The 20,360-nt window shown below is 49.5% G+C and overlaps 1 protein-coding gene across 1 annotated transcript; it reads right to left on the bottom strand.

The window, feature by feature from the left end:
- Positions 1-4,161: 4,161 nt before the first annotated feature.
- On the bottom strand, positions 4,162-13,854 carry LOC123347003 (CMRF35-like molecule 3). Its single transcript, XM_044984427.1, has 3 exons — positions 13,815-13,854; positions 9,954-10,289; positions 4,162-4,286 (listed from the first exon to the last, which is right to left on the bottom strand). The coding sequence occupies exons 1-3, from the start codon at positions 13,852-13,854 to the stop codon at positions 4,162-4,164; spliced, it is 501 nt and encodes a 166-aa protein (XP_044840362.1).
- Between the last annotated feature and the right edge of the window lie 6,506 nt (positions 13,855-20,360).

The raw sequence follows: 20,360 nt of genomic DNA, 5'->3' as shown, positions 1-20,360 counted from the left end.
GATTAAAATTCAAAATGATCTGGACAAACTGGAGAAATGGTCTGAAGTAAATAGGATGAAATTCAATAAGGACAAATGCAGAGTACTCCATTTAGGAAGGAAGAATCAGTTGCACACATACAAAATGAGAAATGACTGTCTAGGAAGGTGTACTGCGGAAAGGGATCTGAGGATGATAGAGGACCGCATCCTAAATATGGGTCAACAGCATAGTGTTGTTGCAAAAAAAGTAAACATCATTCTGGGATCAACTGCACACATACAAAATGGGAAATGACTGTCTAGGAGGGTGTACTGCGGAGAGGGATCTGAGGGTCATAGTGCACCACAACCTAAATATGAGTCAACACTGTAACGCTGTTGCAAAAAAAGCAAACATCATTCTGGGATGTATTAGCAGGAGTGTTGTAAGCAAGACATGAGAAGTAATTCTTTTGCTCTACTCTGTGCTTATTAGGCCTTGACTGGAATATTGTGTCAAGTTCTTGACGCCACATTTGAGGAAGGATGATCATGTGGACAAATTGGAGAGAGTCCAGAGAAGAGCAACAAAAATGATTAAAGGTCTAGAAAACATGACGTATGAGGGAAGATCGAAAAATTGGGTTTGTTTAGTCTGGAGAAGAGAAGACTGAGAGGGGACATGATAACAGTTTTCAAGTATATAAAAGGTTGTTACAAGGAGGAGGAAGAAAAATTGTTGTTCTTAACCTCTGAGGACGGGGCAAGAAGCAATGGGCTTAAATTGCAGCAAGGGAAGTTTAGGTTGGACATTAGGAAAAACTTCCTAACTGTCAGGGTGGTTAAGCACTGGAAAAAATTGCCCAGGGAGGTTGTGGTGTCTCCATCATGGAGATTTTTAAGAGCAGGTTAGACAAGCCCCTGTTGTGGGGGAGGGATAGCTCAATGGTTTGAGCTTTGGCCTGCTAAAATCAGAGTTGTGAGCTCAATTCTTGAGGAAGCCACTGAGGGATCTGGGACAAAATCAGTACTTAGTCCTGCTAGTGAAGGCAGGGGGCTGGACTCAATGACCTTTTGGGGTTCCTTCCAGCTCTATGAGATAGTTATATCTCTGTATAATAAGGGATGGTCTAGATAATACTTAGTCCTGCCATGAGTGCAGTAGACTGGACTAGGTGACCTCTCAAGGTCCCTTCCAGTTCTATGATTGTGTTATTAGTACCCCTCAGAACCTGGCAAGCCCAGCTGCAGCGGATTGAAAGTCACAGGATTACCAGAACCTGAGGCAGCATGGGGCTTGTGGGTGGATAGCTTTGCAGGAAAAGCTGGGAATCACTACAGGCTGGAGGAGCAGTTCTTAGGAGCAGGTAATTAAGGGGAATTTATTTCTCTATTTCTTTTGCTGAGTGTTAATGAATCTTATTTAAACAACTGATTTCTCCTTGGTCAAAAACAACTGACTTGTTTGCTTTTGAACTAGCCTGTTGCTGTACTGAGCCTGAGCTAGGTACCTGCTCCATCACTGTGGCTGGGGCTGGGCGTGCCGTGGGGATCTGCCAGATTGTAGGGCCACGTGACCTGCTGCATGGAGTAACTGACTAAGTACGTGGGAATTTAGAGAGTGTGTCTTGTGCTGTTATTTTGGTGACAGGGACAGTATGGTCCTTAGGAAGGAAGCAAAATAATCAGGCTGCACCATCTGGAGAATGAAGTGACACTTACTAGCAAAATTGATCAGAGAATTTTTACCTTGGCTCCTCCTCTGCGATGCTCTTCTAAACTTTACAGCAATGAACAAAATGAAAAGCAGAACCAGCAGGATGGATGGGATCAGCATGTAGAGGACGAGGTTTGGTGTACTAGGCAAAGGAGAAGAGAATGTTTGTTTCTACTCTTAATGGTCAGACTTTGTTATATAAAGATTAGATGTAGCTCTTACCCACCCCTTCCAACAACTTGAGAGGGGAGCAAGTATTAGCCAACCCCTATCTGTTTTTTACAACTGGGAAACTGAGGCACAAGTACAGTGACTTGCGTCAAAGAAGCACATTGAGTCCATTGCAGAGCTGAGGCTGACACCTTGCGACGCTGGATTTCAGCATCAAACTAAATAAACAGAAACCGTTCTGCAAAGGAAAATTTGGCAATCTAAAGCAGTTCCAGCTTTCCTCTCTGCACAGCTGGGTTTAAATGTGTGCTAGGGCCTAGATCTTTAAAGACATTTAGATGTGTAACTCCCCTTTACCTCAATGAGTATTAAGCACCTAAATGCATCTGAGGATCTAGGCCCAGGTGACCGGAGACATGAGTTTGCTGGCCTCAGCATAGTTCCTAACAAAGATCTGAGCTCAGCAAAAACCTACAGAGTGCGACGGCAGTGAGTGCGATTGTAGTGACCCTAACAGGGCCACTGTGGTTGGCATTTTAAAAACAAACTCTTTCTTTATTAATTAAATTGAGCTAATTAAATGATCAGGTTAAAACTGTCAGCCAATTTTCAGCTGAATAAGGGTAAAACTCCTGTTCTGTTTAGAGATGGCAGTGTTACCTAGGGTTAAAGCACTGGCCTCATCCTCAAAAGACCTGCGTTCTATACCTGGCTCTGGCCTGCTGGGTGACCCTGAGCAAGTCATGTCACCTCTTGTGCCTCAGTTTCCCCATCTACAAAATGGTGTTAATGATATTAACCTCCTTTGGAAAGTGCTTGGAAATCTGTGGAAGAAAAGTGCTAGATGTTGTTATTTGATTAGAGACTTGCACACACTGCATCTTTTGCCGTGACTTTTTGGCTTTTCTGATTAAATTCTGTATGATTGTGTCTTTATTTTTTTTAATATCACAAACCCCTTCCAGAGCTGGGGTTTGTAAACTGCTTCTGCCACAGTGTGAAGGAAACAATGGACAACAACTTCAAGATGAAAATATCAGTTATTCTGTCATGTGATTGACATGTACAGTATATCTCCCTGTCTGACTGGAAAGCCCAATAGAATAGCAAGAGTTGTGCAGGTCAGATGTGATGGGAAATGCAGTGCTAGCACTTTAAAATTGGACCATGTCAGACTGGAAGAGTGGTGAGCGTGTGGGGGTGTTTTTTGCTTTCTTTTTGTTTGCAAGTGTGGGTTTAATACAGTGTAATGCAATGGAATTCACCTTCCGGGGCAGAAAAAAGTTTGCAGGACAGGAAGGCCTGTAGAACAGCAGGACTGTCTGGCTCTGACTTAGGCCTGGTCTACACTAAGGGGGGGTACTAGGGTACGCAAGGTATGCACTAGGGTATGCAACTAGGGTATGCAAGTTCAGCTACGCAAATAGCGTAGCTGAACTCGAAGTACCCTAGTTTGACTGACTTACCCATCCAAACGCGGCGGGGTCAAACTCCGTGGCTCCAAGGTCGACTCCGCCACCGCCATTCACGGTGGTGGACTTCCGGAGTCGACCAGAGCGCGCGGGGAGTTCGAACTATCATGTCTTGATTAGACGTGATAGTTCGAACTCCGAGAAGTCGAACTTACCGCGTCGACCCGGACGGTGAGTATAGACCTACCCTTAGATGATAAATGCCCCTGTCTCAACTTGTGAACTCAGCTAAAAATCCTTTTCTTCAATGCCTCTGGTGTGCAGAGACCTGACAGTTCTAGAATCCTCCGTGCTGCGTGAGTTTGACGTAAAGCCTTGGCCTCTGAAGGGATTGTAGCCTGGACTTCGAGCACAGTGTAGAAACCCCAAACCTGCCCTAGAGTTGGTGAAAGCAGGGGCGGCTCTAGGCACCAGCAAACCAAGCTGTTGCCTAGGGCGGCCAAATCTAGGGGGCGGCAGGCTGGGCCGGTGGACCTGCCGCAGTCATGCCTGCGGGAGGTCCACCGGAGCCGCGGACGAGCGGACCTGCCGCAGGCATGACTGCGGAGGGGGCGCTCGTCCCGCGGCTCGGCTGGACCTCCCGCAGGCATGACTGCGGCAGCTCAAGCGGAGCCGCCGGACCCGCGAACCGTCTGCAGCCGTGCCCGCGGGAGGTCCGCTCGTCCCGGGGCTCCGGTGGACCTGCCGCGGGAGCTCAACCGGAGCCGCGGGAAGAGGGGACCCGCCGCGGGACCGAGGAAGGGCGGCGCAGCACACCGCGCTGCTTGGAGCAGCCTATTTTCTAGAGCCGCCCCTGGGTGAAAGGAGACCTCACAGTGCCTCTATCATGAGTTGGGGCACTCACCCAGCAGGAGCATGACTACTGTTAAAGGAGAAGGTGGATATTTCTATTTCAGGAACAGTCCATGGGGAGGTGGCAACGGTCAGGTCCTTTTCTGGTGTCGTCGGTGGTGAGGTAGGCACAGCTGCAAATGAAAGCAGACAGAGCTGTATTACCAAGCCCTTGTTCATTGATTTCCTGTTCGAGCTGGCACCTGCCTGCATGGTGGCTGGGCTATTAAAGCTCCTTGACGTGTGTACTAGCTAGGCCATTGCAGCGGAGAAAGGTGGTGTGGTGGTCGTTTAACACAGTAGCTGTAATTCTGTATCCTACTTCAACTGCTGATGGCCCCAGTGACATAATGGAGAGAGATAGACACATACAGAGAGCATGAAAAAGTGGGAGTTGTCCTACCAACTGTAAGAGGCTAATTAAGTAAGAGAAAAAAAACTTTTGTAGTGATAATCAAGATAGCCCATTACAGACAGTTGGACAAGAGGTGTGAGAATACTTAACATGGGGAAATAGATTCAATGTTTGTAATGGCTAAAAAAGTTTTTTCTTACTTAATTAGCCTCTTTGAGTTGGTAGGACAACTCCCACCTTTTCACGCTCTCTGCATGTGTATATATATCTCCTCACTATATGTTCCATTCTAGGCATCCGATGAAGTAGGCTGTAGCCCATGAAAGCTTACGCTGAAATGAATTTGTTAGTCTCTAAGGTGCCACAAGTGCTCCTGTTCTTTTTGCGGATACAGACTAACACGGCTGTTACTCTGAAACCAGTGAGATAATGTAGCTTTGCTGTATGCCAATTAAAGGAACCTGAGGGACGAGAGAGGAATCAGACTGAGTTCTTGGGGAGCTAAATGGAAGAGGTTTGGGGGGAACTCCAACAATATTGAGGGACTGGGGAGAGTGAGCAAGACTTGGCTTCCTCTGCAGAGATCACTGGTGGCAGCAGAGGTAGGAAATGAGACAGAACTATTCTGACATGAGCACATTGTGTTTAAATGCCTCATCCTGCATTATTGGCCAACAAGTGAGCAGATAGGCCCTGGCTTCTCCTCCCCTTCCCTCTGTATCTCCATCTCCGGCCATATTCTTCCCCACGCCATGGACACATCCATCTAGATAGGAACATGGGAATCATCACACTGAGTCAAATAAACTGTCCATCTAGCCAGGGAGCCTGTGTGACAGTGGCCAATACCAGATGTTTCAGAAAAAGGTGCAAGAAACCCCATTATGGACCATTTTGAAATAACATAACCATATGGGCAGCTTCCTCCTAACTCCTGTCACTTTGTGGCTGATTCTATATTTTGAAGCCCCAGGACATAATTCTGTCCTTAGCCAGGGTGAGTGGATGGCTTAATTATCCATAAGAAGGTTAAATCCTGCTAGACTCTCGACCTCAATATCTTGTGGCAGTGAGTTCCATGGGTTAATTATGTATTCTGGAGACTACATTCCCCTCTTATCAGACATAACATAAGAACATAAGACTGGCCATACCGGGTCAGACCAAAGGTCCATCTAGCCCAGTATCTGTCTACCGACAGTGGCCAATGCCAGGTGCCCCAGAGGGAGTGAACCTAACAGGCACTGATCAAGTGATCTCTCTCCTGCCATCCATCTCCATCCTCTGACGAACAGAGGCTAGGAGCACCATTCTTACCCATACTAGCTAATAGCCATTTGTGGACTTAGCCACCATAAATTTATCCAGTCCCCTATTAAACATTGTTATAGTCCTAGCCTTCACAACCTAGACATAGATTTGTTGCTTTTAAAATCCTTTGGCTATCCCCTTGTTCTCCTGATGATGTTGCTGTCTCTTGTCTTCTCTTTGCTCTATCTTGGAGCTCTGGAGTATTTTATTATGTTCCATTTCTCAATCACTGCTCATGGAATAGGGTTAGCAATGGAAAACCAGAGAAGCTTTCACTGAGGGAAAAGATACTATGGTGAAAAGAAATTCCTGCAGACAGGCCCTGGCTTCTCCTCCCTTTCCTTCTGCACCTACATCTCAGTCCATGTTCTTCTCCACTCCATTCTGACACCCACTGGCGGAGATTGCACTGATCGCTGTAGGGCTGAATGGCCACCTCTATTTATTTTATAACCTACCTAACACAGAGCTCAGGAATATCTCAGCCCTACCTTCTCAGTGGATGACTTTAACAATTTTCAGTGTGAGACTAGCTAATAACAAATAGTGAAGAATTCCTGTAAAATGTGTCTTTTGGGACTAACAAGCATCTCTGCTAAAAGTCATGACACTTTTTTAGGATTGATGAGTTTTGTTGTGAGTATCCAGGAGGCGGCCAAATATTCATGAATAATGACCCTGTCATTCATAGCAAAGTCTTTTTACCCCCCTTACTTTGCACAAATCTTTGCAATTCAGTGGCATTTAAAATTACTCGCTTATCTCACCTCCGTCCCACCTCTCTGGGCCTGTCTTGATCCTGGGTCTAACTGTTCATCTGATTCCACAGTCCTCACTCAGGCAGACTCGGCATGAATTTCAGTGGGAGTTTTGTCTGAGTAAGAACTGGCAGATGTAATGTGAGGCTGCATCCTCCAGCATTAATTCCTCTCCTGCATGGGGGACGGGGTGAGGGGGAAATCAGACAGTTGTGTGGGAAAATCTAGGAAACAAGTGGGAGTTTCTCAAGGTTGTGAAGGGGGTGACAGAAGATTAGATACAGGCCCTTGGTCAAGACAAGAGCCACTTGTGACCCAGGGAGCCCCTCAATGCCATCTGGCACAGGGCACCCCAGGCCATAATTCATGTCAGGCATGACACACTCATTGTCCCTACACACTGTTGCTAGAATCTGTCTCTGACGGGTGTCATATATGGTATCCTATGCGAACTGGTAACATGCTGCTCATTAGTATACTTGCATGATGGAGGTATGGGCAGTGTATAAAGAACTATAGACGTGTGCTGGAAAATGTGTTCTTCAAAGGTGGTTTGCAAGCCGTGCATAAACCCAGCCTGTCCCAGACAAAGGAATGTCGTTTGTGTCTCCAATCTGAACTAAGCTAGGTGATACCGCAGAGGACAATGGAAAGTACATCTACATATAAGGTAAACAATGCACCATCAATCTTAACGAGGGGCTGCGGGGGCAGAGGGTGGAGACATCTTAACAATCATGAGTGTGGATGGAGCCTGCAACCCCAGGATGCCTTCCTACCACTTGAAACAGAGACTATAGACTTTGGGAAATAGAAGCAGAAAGCCATTTTGGCATCCTTCATTCATGGGACACAAGAGGCCAGAGCTCTGGTAATGGGACAAAAGTGGATCCTTCACCCAAGGGGGCTGATGTCTCTGGGAACTGACTATAGGTGAGAAACCTGCTTAAGACCAAGATTGCAACTTGCTGAGTTAAGTTTCAGTCACTAGAAAGCAGGTTTTTTGTTTTGTGTGACTTGTGTCTTCTGTTCTTCCTCATATCGCCTGCATATCTGCTCTTTGTTCACAAAGCTACTCTGGTTTTATTACAAATAAGGGCTGTGTATCAAACTGAGAGGTTAAGTCTTCAGCTAAACAGGCTGGCGCATGTTCTGTCTCTTTGGAGCCAGCAAACAATAACTTTTGTGTGAGTGTCCAGTGAGAGGGCCTGGCCAGGGCCAGCTCCAGACCCCAGCGGCGTCCCGCGGGGAGGGCGGCAGGCGGCTCAGGTGGAGCATCCGCAGGCACGCCTGCGGGAGGTCCACCGGAGCAGAGGCGGCTCTAGAAATTCCGCCGCTCCAAGCAGGGCGGCGCGCGGCGCCGCCCTTCCCCGGTCCCGCGGCCGGGACAGAAGTGCCTGCTGACTGTACCGTGGTCCCGCGGCTCCGGTGGAGCATCCGTAGGCATGCCTGCGGGAGCTCCGTCCGACCCGCGGGACCAGCGGAAGGTCAGCCGGAGCCAAATGCCGCCCTGCCCCGACAATGCCGCCCCACGCGCCTGCTTGGCGCGCTGGGGTCTGGAGCCGCAGGACCTGCGACCGGCAGAGCGCCCCCCGCGGCGCGCTGCCCTGCTTAGGGCGGCGAAATTATTAGAGCCGCCCCTGGGCCTGGCAGCCACGGGGGAGCGGGGCTGAGCCTGGGGGTCTCAGTAGCGGGGTGATTAGCGCTGCGGGGCTGGGCAGGGACCGGGCGCGCTGGGCAAAGGGCGCTGCGGGGAGCCGCGGAGGGGCTCGATGGCTGGTCCGGGGCAGCCCCCGCCCTCCGGCCCCTCGCAGCCCCGGGCCAGGCCCCGCCCGGGTTACAGCAGATCCAGGGCCGGCTCCAGGCACCAGCCGAACAAGCTGGTGCTTGGGGCGGCAGATTCCCAGGGGCGGCTTCCCGCCGAATCCCCCCCTTTTTTTTTTTTGCTTCCTTCCTCCGCCCTTGCAGGTTTTTTTCTTTTGGTTCGCTGCTCCGGCGGCCCTGCAGGGGGCAGCGCGCGGAGGAGGGGAGCTGCTGGGAGTGGTGCCAGGGCTGCAGCCAGCCCGGCACGCAGCCCGGGTCCTTCCCTGCCCGCCCCCCGGAGCGGCGGGAGGGGCCGCATGGCGAGCGCCCCGCGTAAGGGAGCCCTGGCCGCCCCCCTTCTCTCTCCCCCCCCCCCAGCTGGGGTGTGCTCTCCGCTGCCCGGGGGCTGCAGGGCTGGGAGTCCCCCTGCCCCCCCCCCCAGCTGGGGTGTGCGCTCCGCTGCCTGGGGGCTGCAGGGCTGGGAGTCCCCCTGCCCCCCCCCCCGCTGGGGTGTGCGCTCCGCTGCCCGGGGGCTGCAGGGCTGGGAGTCCCCCTGCCCCCCCCCCAGCTGGGGTGTGCGCTCCGCGGCCCGGGGGCTGCAGGGCTGGGAGTCCCCCTGCCCCCCCCCCCCGCTGGGGTGTGCGCTCCGCTGCCTGGGGGCTGCAGGGCTGGGAGTCCCCCTGCCCCCCCCCCAGCTGGGGTGTGCGCTCCGCTGCCTGGGGGCTGCAGGGCTGGGAGTCCCCCTGCACCCGCGCTCCCGCCGCCCCGCAGGGATTTTGTTTTGTTTTTTCTTCCCTTCGCCGCTCTGGCCGGCACACACCCCCCCCCCCCCTTTGCTGCTCCGGCCGGCAGGTTTGTTTCACACACACACACACACACCCGCTGCTCTGGTCGGCAGGTTTGTTTCACACACACACCCCCCCCCCCCCGCTGCTCTGGTCGGCAGGTTTGTTTCACACACACACACACACACACACCCTGCTCTGGTCGGCAGGTTTGTTTCACCCCCCCCCCCCCTGCTCTGGTCGGCAGGTTTGTTTCACCCCCCCGCTGCTCTGGTCGGCAGGTTTGTTTCACACACACACACCCGCTGCTCTGGTCGGCAGGTTTATTTCAGGTCCCCCCCCACTTGGCTGCTCCGGCCCCCGCCCCTTCATTGCTACAGCCGGACCGGCCAGCAGGTTGCTCCCCGCCCCCTTGCTGCTCAGGCTGGCTGGCAGGTTCGTTCTCCCCCGCCCCTTCGCCGCCCCGGCCGAGCGGCAGGTTTGTCCCCCCCACCACGTCCTCCGCTGCTCCGGGCCCCCGTGCAGGTGGGGTTTTTGTTTGTTTGTTTTGTGGCTTGTGGCAGCAAAAAAGCCAGAGCCACGGAAACGCGCCTGCTGCCCTAAGGGCACAGACTGCCCCCCGCCCAGGGCGGCAATTCGGCGCGCTGCTTGGGGCGGCGAAAACTGTAGAGCCGGCCCTGAGCAGATCTGCCGGTCTAGACACCCGCCCCCTTCCCCCGCCCAGCGCCCCCCGGCCCTGCCCCGAGCCCGGCAGCCCCGACACTGCCAGGGGGCAGCGCCGGGATTTACCTGGGGAGACGGTGAGTGTCACAGCGGCCCTGAGATCAGGCCCAGTTCTCACTACCCCGCAGTGGTACGTGCCGGCGTCTGCCGGTGTCAGGTTCTCCACGGTCACGGTGAACGCGCGCTGGGTGCGATTGTCTCGGATGGAGACTCTGCCCCGCGTCACCTCCGCCTCCGACCCGTCGGTCTCGACGATGTGACGCCCGTTGGAACAGCGCCGACCTCCTGCCCGGCACCAGAACTTCTTATTACCCTCATAGCCCGAATCGTACCGGCACCGCACCGCCACCGACCCGCCCGGGGGGCCGCTCACTGCCCCGGGGCCCGTCACCGCCCAGCAGCCTGCGAGGGACAGAGACAGTGAGACCCGGTGACCTGCCCCCACATGTCCGGGTGTGTGTGTGAGGGGGGGAGGGGTTATGGGTGATGCTTCAGCCTTTTGCGGGGCAGACAGGGGGGTCAGAGCCTGCAGCTTCCAGGTTCCCCTGTCCCCAAACCTGACTTTTTAAATCTGTGCAAAGGGACTAAGAGCAATAGTGCCTCTCCCCTGGGGCTGTGTGGGAGCAGGTGAATGGGGCAGGAAAAACTCTGTTTCAAAACAATATTTGGATTTTCCGCGTGGGAAAATTGAACATTGAAAGACGAGTTCAATTTCAAACTGACTTTTCAAAATGAAATTTTCTTTTTTCATTTTCACCTAAAATGTCATTTTGTTTTCATTTTCCATTTCAGGGGTTCTCTCCCTCCCCCCTGCCCATGCTCCACTGTGATGCTCCAACATGCACCATGCTGGGATAGTTCAGCAACCTGGCTAGTTTAGCCCTTTCTAAAATACAGTTTGGAAGGTGTTAGTTAAATAGAGCTAGCTAGCTTGATCTAACATATCTATAAATGCTAGTCTAGACAAGGGGTCAGAAAAGTGCCACCCCTCTATCTTGCAAATATTTACCCATGTGCTTCCTTTTAAGTACAGAAGAACTCCTTTTGGTTTCATTGGCACTCATGCTTAGAGTAAATCAGTGGGCTCAATCATGTGCTTAAAATTAAGCATGTGGAAGTGTTTCTAGGATTAGGCCCTACATTGGTATTGTTTGGTTCACTTTTGTTACAGTTATTTATTTATTTAATTTTTAAACCCAGCCTTTGAAAGTTGCTTGAAAGATACTTTGATGGTAAGGGCCATATTAGCAATTAGCTAGACAAAGCACAGCCTAGAAAACTAATTACATCAAGTATTTGATGGTGTCCCTTCTATCAAGGTTTCAGTAGGGCTTTACATTATCCCATCCTATTTTCACATGCTCGTCGCCAGAGCTGGTCAAATAGTTTGTTGTGAATATTTGTCACAAATTCTGGCTATCTTTTCGTCAAGTAGTTATTAGTGAATAAGGTTTTCCATTAGTTAACTGTCTCTGCTGATAATGTTCTGAATAATTTTCCTCTTCAGCCAAAATTATCCTGGCTTTGTGTGAGACCAGAGACAATGTTTTTTGTGCAAAATCTCATCAGCGATTTTTAGTTTAGTCATTTTGAAAATACATTTCCCCCATTTAAAAAAGGACTAGTCTACACTGGGAACATACATTGGCATAGCTACACCACTCAGGAGTATGAAAAATCCACACCCTGAGAGAAGTAGCTATGCCAACCTAACCCCCTGTGTAGACAGTGCTAGGTCAATAGAAGAATTCTTCTGTCAACCTAGATACCACCTCTTAGGGAGATGGATTACCTGCGCCAATGTGAGAGTTTCTCCCGTTGGCATAGGTAGTGTCTACACTGAAGTGCTACAGCAGCGTAGCTGTGACACAGTAACAATTTAAGTATAGACATACCCAAGTGTAATCAAAAGTCATGAGTCAACATCCCCCCCGCCCCCAATAATGAGATTGGCTTAAAAGTCATGAAGATTTTTTTTTTAAGTAATTAATGTGTGTTTGTTTTTCTTTGCCTTTTGGATTTTGAGTATTTAGGTTGCACTTGCATCATGTTTTCAAGCTTTTTCTCCACAACTATGACAGATAGAAACATTTTTTAAATGAAAGCTGAAACTCTCCCCAAATCACAGGTATCTAGAAACTGGAGTGTTAAGAAAAAACACCAACTATTGAGAGAATTGCAATAAAACCTCAATCAATAGCAACACCGCAATCAACTAATGTTGACAGGATGCACCAGTGCAAAGCGTGTCTACATTAGGGGTTTGCTCCCTTGAGCTCACTCCTGGTGGCCCTCACCCTGGAGCTACAGGTTTTTTTAGCTCCATATTGTGGTGAAGGCCTGTTCCCCAAACCAGAGGCCTTGTCTCATCAGTGACTGATCAATCTTTCCCAGCTCTTACCTGTTTATGGACCTTTTCTGGCTGTAGGCCCTTTCAATAACTGTGTGTGTGTGTGTGTGTGTGTGTGTGTGTGTGTGTGTGTGTGTGTGTGTGTGTGTGTGTGTGTGTGTGTGTGTGTGTGTACACGTATTACACAGATAAATAATCACGCACCAGGAACTTTAGCCACTGGTGCTGAATGTTCCCAATAACCAGGCAGGGGGAAGCAGTGCACTATTACCTACACACTGATTCAGCTAGTTCCTATTATACTGTGATGCCCCAAAACGCACCAGGTTGGGATGCCACACCTACCACAGAACTCATCTACAGTGTGATGTTGTCTCATAGAAAGTCTGAAAAGTTCCAAACTGTACTATTTGGTGCACTTTTGCAAACATTTTTGGGTACATCTTCACTACCGGCCGTATCGGCGGGTAGCAATCGATTTCTTGGGGATCGATATATCGCGTCTCATCTAGACGCGATATATCGATCCCCGAACGCACTCCTGTCGACTCCGGAACTCCACCAACATGAACGGCGGTAGCGGAGTCGACATGGGGAGCCGCAGACGTTGATCCCGCACCGTGAGGACGGTAAGTAATTCGATCTAAGGTACTTCGACTTCAGCTACGCTATTCACATAACTGAAGTTGCATATCTTAGATCGATGATCTCCCCCCACCCCCGCAGTGTAGACCAGCCCTTTGAAAGATGCTCAGACTCTACAGTGAGGAAAGCAATTTTCTGTAGCTAGAAATAATCACACCCTATAGAATTAGTTATAACTATCACATGGGTAGTGCCCCATATGGTCAAGGTTACAACATGACTTTTATTATAACTTCCTGTTTTCATATGTTCATAGCTAGAATTCATCTTATAGGAACATTGGAATAACCAGACTGGATGAGACCCAACATCCAGTATTCTGTCTCCAACAGTGGCCAGAGACACGTGCTTTAGAGAAAAGTGTGAGAACCCTTCAGTGTGCAGATGTGGGACAATCTGCCCCCCACACCGGTCTCTTCCTGATCTGGAATAGCTAGGCATCGCCTTAAGCGAAGAAGTGTGTGCTGTCTTTTCTAGTCCAAAATTTTGGTTGGTGCTAATTATGATACCTGCATATTCTTAATATCCATTTAAATCTCCAATCCCTTTTAGAATCTGGCTACATTCTTAGCCTCAATATTTGTTGCAAATAATATTGGTTGCAAATGCTGGCAATGTTTTCATCAAATAATTGTAATGAATATTGTTTGCTGTTCTTTATCCAGCTGTGCTGAGAATGTTCTGAAAAATTCTCCTTCTCAGCTGAAATTTCCCTTGTTTTGTTTTCATAGAAAACTTTCTCCGCAGACACAGACACAGATTCTGTGCTGAAATCTTTACTGACCTGCCCACTTTGTAAGTTCCATCTCCTGGGTGAGTTAGAACCACAGCAAGAGCATAGCTGAGACTTTCAGGCTCTGTTGGTGAAGCTGGCAAACCCAATACTTGCATTATATTTCTAGTGAGCCACAAAAAGACCATGTCACTCTCACCTGGGAAAAGAATCCAAAGTAAAACCGAGAAAATCCTCATGGTCCTGGTTCTCTCGGCGGGTGAATCTCTCTTCTGGTAGATCTGGGTACTCCAGGAGATCGCAGGGACCCTCTTCCTTTTGTGAGAGTTGAAAATGACATGCGAAGACTCACTGACCAGTTCTATGATGTTAAGTTTCTAGATGTGTCAGCCGTCCCATGTCCCTCTGAAAAGGCTGTTTTTTCACTGTAGAAAGAAGTTGCCCAACCTGTATTCTCCGATGATTGGTATTTGCTTCTTTTTTTTAAAAAAAGGAGAAGCATGATTAAAGGAAGTGTCATATCTTTTGGAGAAAAGCTGGGCCACAGTTCCCATAATTTGAAGGTTTCTGAAAGGTTTTTCTGAATGCCATGCTAAGATTTTGTCTATGCTGCAATTTAGCGGCGGACATAGCTACAGCGATTAGAGCTGAACTGGTGCAAACTCAGGACTGCCAATTTCAAGAATTCAAAAATCACATGATTTTTTAAAAAAACAACACCTTTTGGGATCTTTGTATTTGTCTGCTGGCTTAGGACCTTTATGAGGCACTTCTGTGATTGTTTCAAACTTTTCTCCACAACCTTAAGGACCAGAAACATACTTTTCTTTTAAAACAAAGCTGAGATTCTCTGGTAATCACATGGCTCCAGGAGCTGGGTGCTTAAAGACAAGCACTAAATATCATGACACTTGTGATAAAATCACAGGAGTTGGCATCATACAAACTCCTAGTGTAGATCTGCTGCACCAGTGAAAATCATGTCCTCAGTAGAGGTTCTGCTCCCTTAAGTTTCTTCCTTATGGTCTTTTCTCTGGACCTTTAGTATGATTTTAAGCACATTCGGTGGCAAAGACCTGTTCCCCAGGTCTCTTGAAAGCTGAGCATTCCTTCCTGTCTCCAATTTCCCTAGTGACCCTCCTGGCTATTGGCTTATTCTAGTGCCTGGAAGCAGGGGTGAAAGTAATTTAACAGACTTACCGGTATGCAGGGCTGCCAGGGCCCTGGGCAAGGTGGGGGAGGGCAGCTCTGGGCCCCCGGAAGGGGAAGGGCCTCTGATGGAAGGAACGGGGCTGGGGCCAGACTCCCCCAGCCAGCCCTTCAGCGCTGCCCAGCCTGGGGCTCCGGCAGCAATTTAAAGGGCCTGGGGCTCCGGCTGCTGGTGCGGTAGTGGCAGCAGCAGCGGCCACAGCCCCAGGCCCTTTAAATCGCCACTGGAGCCCCGGTCCCTTTAAATCACTGCTGTAGCCCCAGGGCCTTTTAAATCGCTGGTCCCAGGGGCAGCTGCCCCTTTTGCCCCACCCCATCCACAGCAGCAGCCCTGCCGGTACGTTGGCTGTGTACCGGCTTCCTTACCCGTGCACCGTACCAGCTTATCGTCACCTCTGCGCTGAAGACTGTCCCTGTCCTAGGACACTTTGCCTAATGGGAGCACATTGACTCCGCTCCCCTGAGCCTCTGCTTAGGCCACGCCTCTCCCCAGCAGCCGCTGCCTGAGCCACTGTGGCCTTGGGACTGTTTACCCCTCCCGTGCCATCCCCGTTCAGTCGCTGGGCTGGTGGCCCCCATGACTAACTCTGCTCCTCCTCAGCAATTCCCATTGGCCTCCCCTAGTCCCACCGTGTACTATCTTGGTGTTGGGCTGCTGTCCTCTGCTCAGTCCTGCCCTAGGCCACTTGACCCCTCCCACCCGCCCATCGAGGCCAGCTCCTCCTGGCTCCAGCTCTACCTGCAGCCATCCCTCAGCTCCTGCTGCTTGGTCCTGCCTCTGCAGCCACTGCCCCCCTGCTCTCTCTTCGTGTTCCTGATCTCCAGTGCCCTCTGGCTGTCCCTTCCCGTTCCTGGCTACTACACATCACACTGTGCCCTCCAGGGCGCTCATCCCTGCCTTGCCTTGTGTGATTCATGCCCCAATCCTTGTTTTCCAGGCCAGGCCAAGGGAACAGGGACTCAGCACTGGTCCCCAGGTCACCTTAGAATCTGGGGATGCAAGGTTGCTTAAAGTCACCTTTGCCACCCCACCCCTGGACTGCACCTCCTGGAGGCAGAGCACAGAATTTCACCTGTCCTGGTCAGAGGTGGCGGTGTGAAGCTCAGGGATAAGTTCTCCCCAGCAGGTGAGAGAGGAGCTGACTCCAGCAGAGGCAGAGAATTCACCTCAACGCCCCCATCAGCTCCCCAGCAGGACTGTAGCAAGGAGCCACCTTCACTTCCTGACTGTTCAAAAGGAGGATTTTCTGCAGTTTGGTTGCAGGATTATCCTTCCTTACACAAGTCAGTGCAAGGCTGGTTCTGGCTGCCTGCCTACACAGGCAAAAGGCAATTTGAACATGGAAATACCTTCTTTACAGAGGCTGGGGATGCAGTTGAAGAGATGAAACTGGGGCTTCGGGGGAGCTGTAGAGCTGGCAGAGGAAACTGTGAGCAAGTGCAATGCTGGGATTGCTGCAGCTAGTTGATCTGTGAGCCTGAGGTGTCACTGTGGATTGGACTTTTCTTCCCAGGTCAGAGGCTTTATTTCCTCACTTGGAAAAGTGCCTTCTGCCCTGTACTAGCAATATGCTCAGGTTATCTATCTAATCTCACTGTCTACAGACAAGAGACAAAGACTTCCCACAGATGCAGGAAATGGCTAGTTAGTGAGACTTTTAAATATTCAGCTGTGCAGAGCTAAATCATAAAATGTATCCGGTATATAACCTCTCCCCTCCCCCCCAAACAAATCCTCAAAAAACAGTTTCCAAGAACTGGTGAGAGGTTGAGGTTTCCCAAATCCTTAATACTACTACTAATAATAATAAGTAAATACATTTCTGAGCTTTTAGGTGTTGCAACTAATGGTTTCAAGTATCAGAGGGGTAGCCGTATTAGTCTGGATCTGTAAAAGCAGCAAAGAGTCCTGTGGCACCTTATAGACTAACAGACGTATTGGAGCATGAGCTTTTGTGGGTGAATACCCACTTCATCGGATGCATGTAGTGGAAATTTCCAGGGGCAGGTATATATAAGCAAGCAAGAAGCAGGCTAGAGATAACGAGGTTAGTTCAGTCAGGGCGGATGAGGCCCTCTTCTAGCAGTTGAGGTGTGAAAACCAAGGGAGGAGAAACTGCTTTTGTAGTTGGCAAGCCATTCACAGTCTTTGTTTAATCCTGAGCTGATGATGTCAAATTTGCAGATGAACTGAAGCTCAGCAGTTTCTCTTTGAAGTCTGGTCCTGAAGTTTTTTTGCTGCAGGATGGCTACCTTTAGATCTGCTATTGTGTGTCCAGGGGGACTGAAGTGTTCTCCTACAGGTTTTTGTATATTGCTATTCCTAATATCTGATTTGTGTCCATTTATCCTTTTCTGTAGAGACTGTCCAGTTTGGCCGATGTACATAGCAGAGGGGCATTGCTGGCATATGATGGCGTATATTACATTGGTGGATGTGCAGGTGAATGAACCGGTGATGTTGTGGCTGATCTGGATAGGTCCTGTGATGGTGTCACTGGTGTAGATATGTGGGCAGAGTTGGCATCGAGGTTTGTTGCATGGATTGGTTCCTGAGTTAGAGTTACTATGGTGTAGTGGGCAGTTACTGGTGAGAATATGCTTCAGGTTGGCAGGTTGTCTGTGGGCGAGGACTGGCCTGCCACCCAAGGCCTGTGAAAGTGAGGGATCATTGTCCAGGATGGGTTGTAGGTCCCTGATGATGTGTTGGAGGGGTTTTAGCTGGGGACTGTATGTGATGGCCAGTGGAGTCCTGTTGGTTTCTTTTTTGGGTTTGTCTTGCAGTAGAAGGCTTCTGGGTACACGTCTGGCTCTGTTGATCTGTTTCCTTATTTCCTTGTGCAGGTATTGTAGTTTTTGAGAATGCTTGGTGAAGATTTTGTAGGTGTTGATCTCTGTCTGAGGGGTTGGAGCAGAGTCCAGATTTTAAAAGTGGAGTCCAGATTTACACCTAGCTACATAAGATGAGAATCTTACCGATGCATACATTTTGAGTTCAGAAAGGACCCTGGGGATCATCTACTCTGAGCTCTTGCACAGCACAGGCCAGAGGATTTCACCCAGTGATTCCTGCATCCAGCCAAGTAACTTCTGGCTGAATGAGGGCATACTTTTTGGAGCAGTGGTTCTCAACCAGGGGTACATGTACCCATGGAGATATGCAAAAGCTTTCCAGGGGGTACAGCCACTCATCTAGATATTTGCCTAGTTTTACAACAGGCTACATAAAAAGCACTAGCAAAGTCAGTACAAACTAAAATTTCATAGAGACAATGGCTTGTTTATACTGCTCTATATACTATAGACTGAAATGTATGTACAATATTTATATTCCAATTGATTTATTTTATAATTATATGGTAAAAATGAGAAAGTCAGCAATTTGGCAGGAATAGTGCGGCTGGGACACTTTTTTATATTTTTATGTCTGATTTTGTAAGCGAGTAGTTTTTAAATGAGGTGTAACTTGGGGTACGAAAGACAAATCAGGCTCCTGAAAGGGGTACAGCAGTCGGGAAAAGTTGAGAGCCACTGTTTTAGAGGGAGATCCGTTCTGGTTTAAAGCCCTCACTCCAATGACTAGGTTGTTCCAATAGTTGATTATCGTCACAGTTAAAAATCTGTACCTTATTTCCAAGTTCAATTTGTCTAGGTTCAACTTCCAGCTATTGGATCTGATCAAGCCTCTGACCGTTAGATTAAACACCTCCGCAGCATCAGACATCTTCTCCTTTTGTAGGAGTTCCCTGTGCAGTGCAAGACGGTATAATTTTGGGTTTACCTTTCAAAGGGGGTGTAACTGGGCAGTTCCTTAGCTGAGCCTTCCCGTATACAGCTGATCTCAGCATCTGTGTGAAGCTGCAGCTGGGTGTGGCCCTACCTGTGTGCTGGTCAAAGTGTGAGACCGGGAGCATGTCTGCAGCTTGTCACAGCATTACAGGGGGAGTGGGAGCCCAGGCTGGTGGGTTGGGGGGCTCAGTGGTACCCCAGATCCAGGTGGCACCCCAAGGGGGGGAACCCATCACAATGAGCCTTTGCCAGTAATTTTGCTTTGAGAGCTATCATTTAGCCAGTTTTTAAATCCTTTAATGGGTCTTGCATGCCCTATTTCCTGAAGTCCTCAAAGTCTCCTTCCTAATAATACCCACCAATCCTAGAAGCAAGAAGAACCTGAAGGGGGAACTTAATTCCTTCCAGTTCCACTCACACCCAGTGTCCATTTCAGGCTTACTTGGAAACAGCAGCTCATTCATTATCAGGATCCTCGTTATTGCTCTGGTTCTCAGTAGGAGACTCACTGCAAGTGACTCTCTCTCCAAACAATCCTGCTTCTGGGCATTAGAAGGTGCAAGCACATCCCTGCAGCCACACTTGCATTCTACACGGATAACCTGAGTCATGTTGTCCAGTACTGAAATGAAGAAATAGCTGAGAGATCAGGACCCTGTTTCCTTCCAAGAAGGCTTGTACAGTATGTGCAGAAGGGTGTGAGGTAGCTGCTATTTTAGTTGTTGTGGTTGTATTGTCAGTTTCAGCGAAATTCAGCTGCTTTTTATAAAGTAATAACCAACTATACTGGCATGACGGCACCAGGGCTATGGGAAGTCATGGGACTGGAAACAAAATAACGCCATGATGCACTTAGCGAACTTTTGAATGTTGCTAGTTTTGCTGGTTTCTCTTCAACTCAAACTTGCACGTTCAGGAAATGGTGATGGTTGGCTGCTGTTTGAACACTGTATCCCAGGGCTGTGCGTGCTGGGGACAGGCTGTGGGATAGAGTAGCTGTCATAGCTATTTCCTGACAAGAGTCATGAGCGTCTCCATACTGCACTCGCCCGGCCTGGCCTGTTCTCATGGGGTGTTTGCTGTATGATGCTAGAAGTGGGGGAGGGCTGGTAGTAAAACTGAAGAAATGAAGGCCCTGATCCTGCAGAGACTTATGCACATGCTTAACTTTACTCATGTTACATGTTAATGTCGTGTTTTGTCATGAACTGTAGCCCAAGTTTTCTGGTTTGCAACGTGCCTTGAATCTGCTTCCTTTCAATAAACTCAGTGCCTTTTTTCCTGGGGAAGCAAAGGACTAGAGTCCCCAGTTCCTCACCCCCTCCTGTCTCTAGCACCCACATCCCAGGGACACACAGGGTTTTGCAGGCTAAAGGAGAAAATGTGTTAAAACAGCAGCAGCATAGCCCCTCTGCGGGCTGTGAAATGCTTCCAGCAGGAGAATCTCACTAGTTCTGTGTTAGGTGCTGGGTCCCTCATTCTGCTCTAAGGGTCCAAAGTGAAATCCAGAGAACTCGGTGCCCAGTTCTTTATCTCTCGGCTGCCACCCTTCCCTGCTTTCAGTCTGTTCTTCGTGGTCAGGTGGATGGTTTTGGTTCATTGCACCTGCCTGTGCATTAGGCAGGGGGCTGAATTTACTTAGCTTTTGTCTACAAGTTGTGTTGCTGTAGGAACCCAGCGGCAGTGCAAGCTCTGCATCTGCCTGGGGCCTGCTCTCATCATAGGCATCGACAAAACTGCCATTTGA

This window comes from Mauremys mutica, chromosome 12 (genome assembly GCF_020497125.1).
Source record: "Mauremys mutica isolate MM-2020 ecotype Southern chromosome 12, ASM2049712v1, whole genome shotgun sequence".
NCBI classification, from domain to species: Eukaryota; Metazoa; Chordata; order Testudines; family Geoemydidae; genus Mauremys; species Mauremys mutica.
This window is presented reverse-complemented; position numbering and strand designations above follow the sequence as displayed.

What these genes read in the sequence shown, in the direction of transcription:
- LOC123347003 (XM_044984427.1), bottom strand. Translation starts at nt 13,854, where the DNA reads ATGAGGATTTTCTCGGTTTTACTTTGGATTCTTTTCCCAG. An exon ending in ACTTTGGATTCTTTTCCCAG is followed by an intron (nt 10,290 to 13,814) that starts GTGAGAGTGACA and finishes TGTCCCTCGCAG; the next exon opens with GCTGCTGGGCGGTGACGGGC. An exon ending in GACACTCACCGTCTCCCCAG is followed by an intron (nt 4,287 to 9,953) that starts GTAAATCCCGGC and finishes TTTCATTTGCAG; the next exon opens with CTGTGCCTACCTCACCACCG.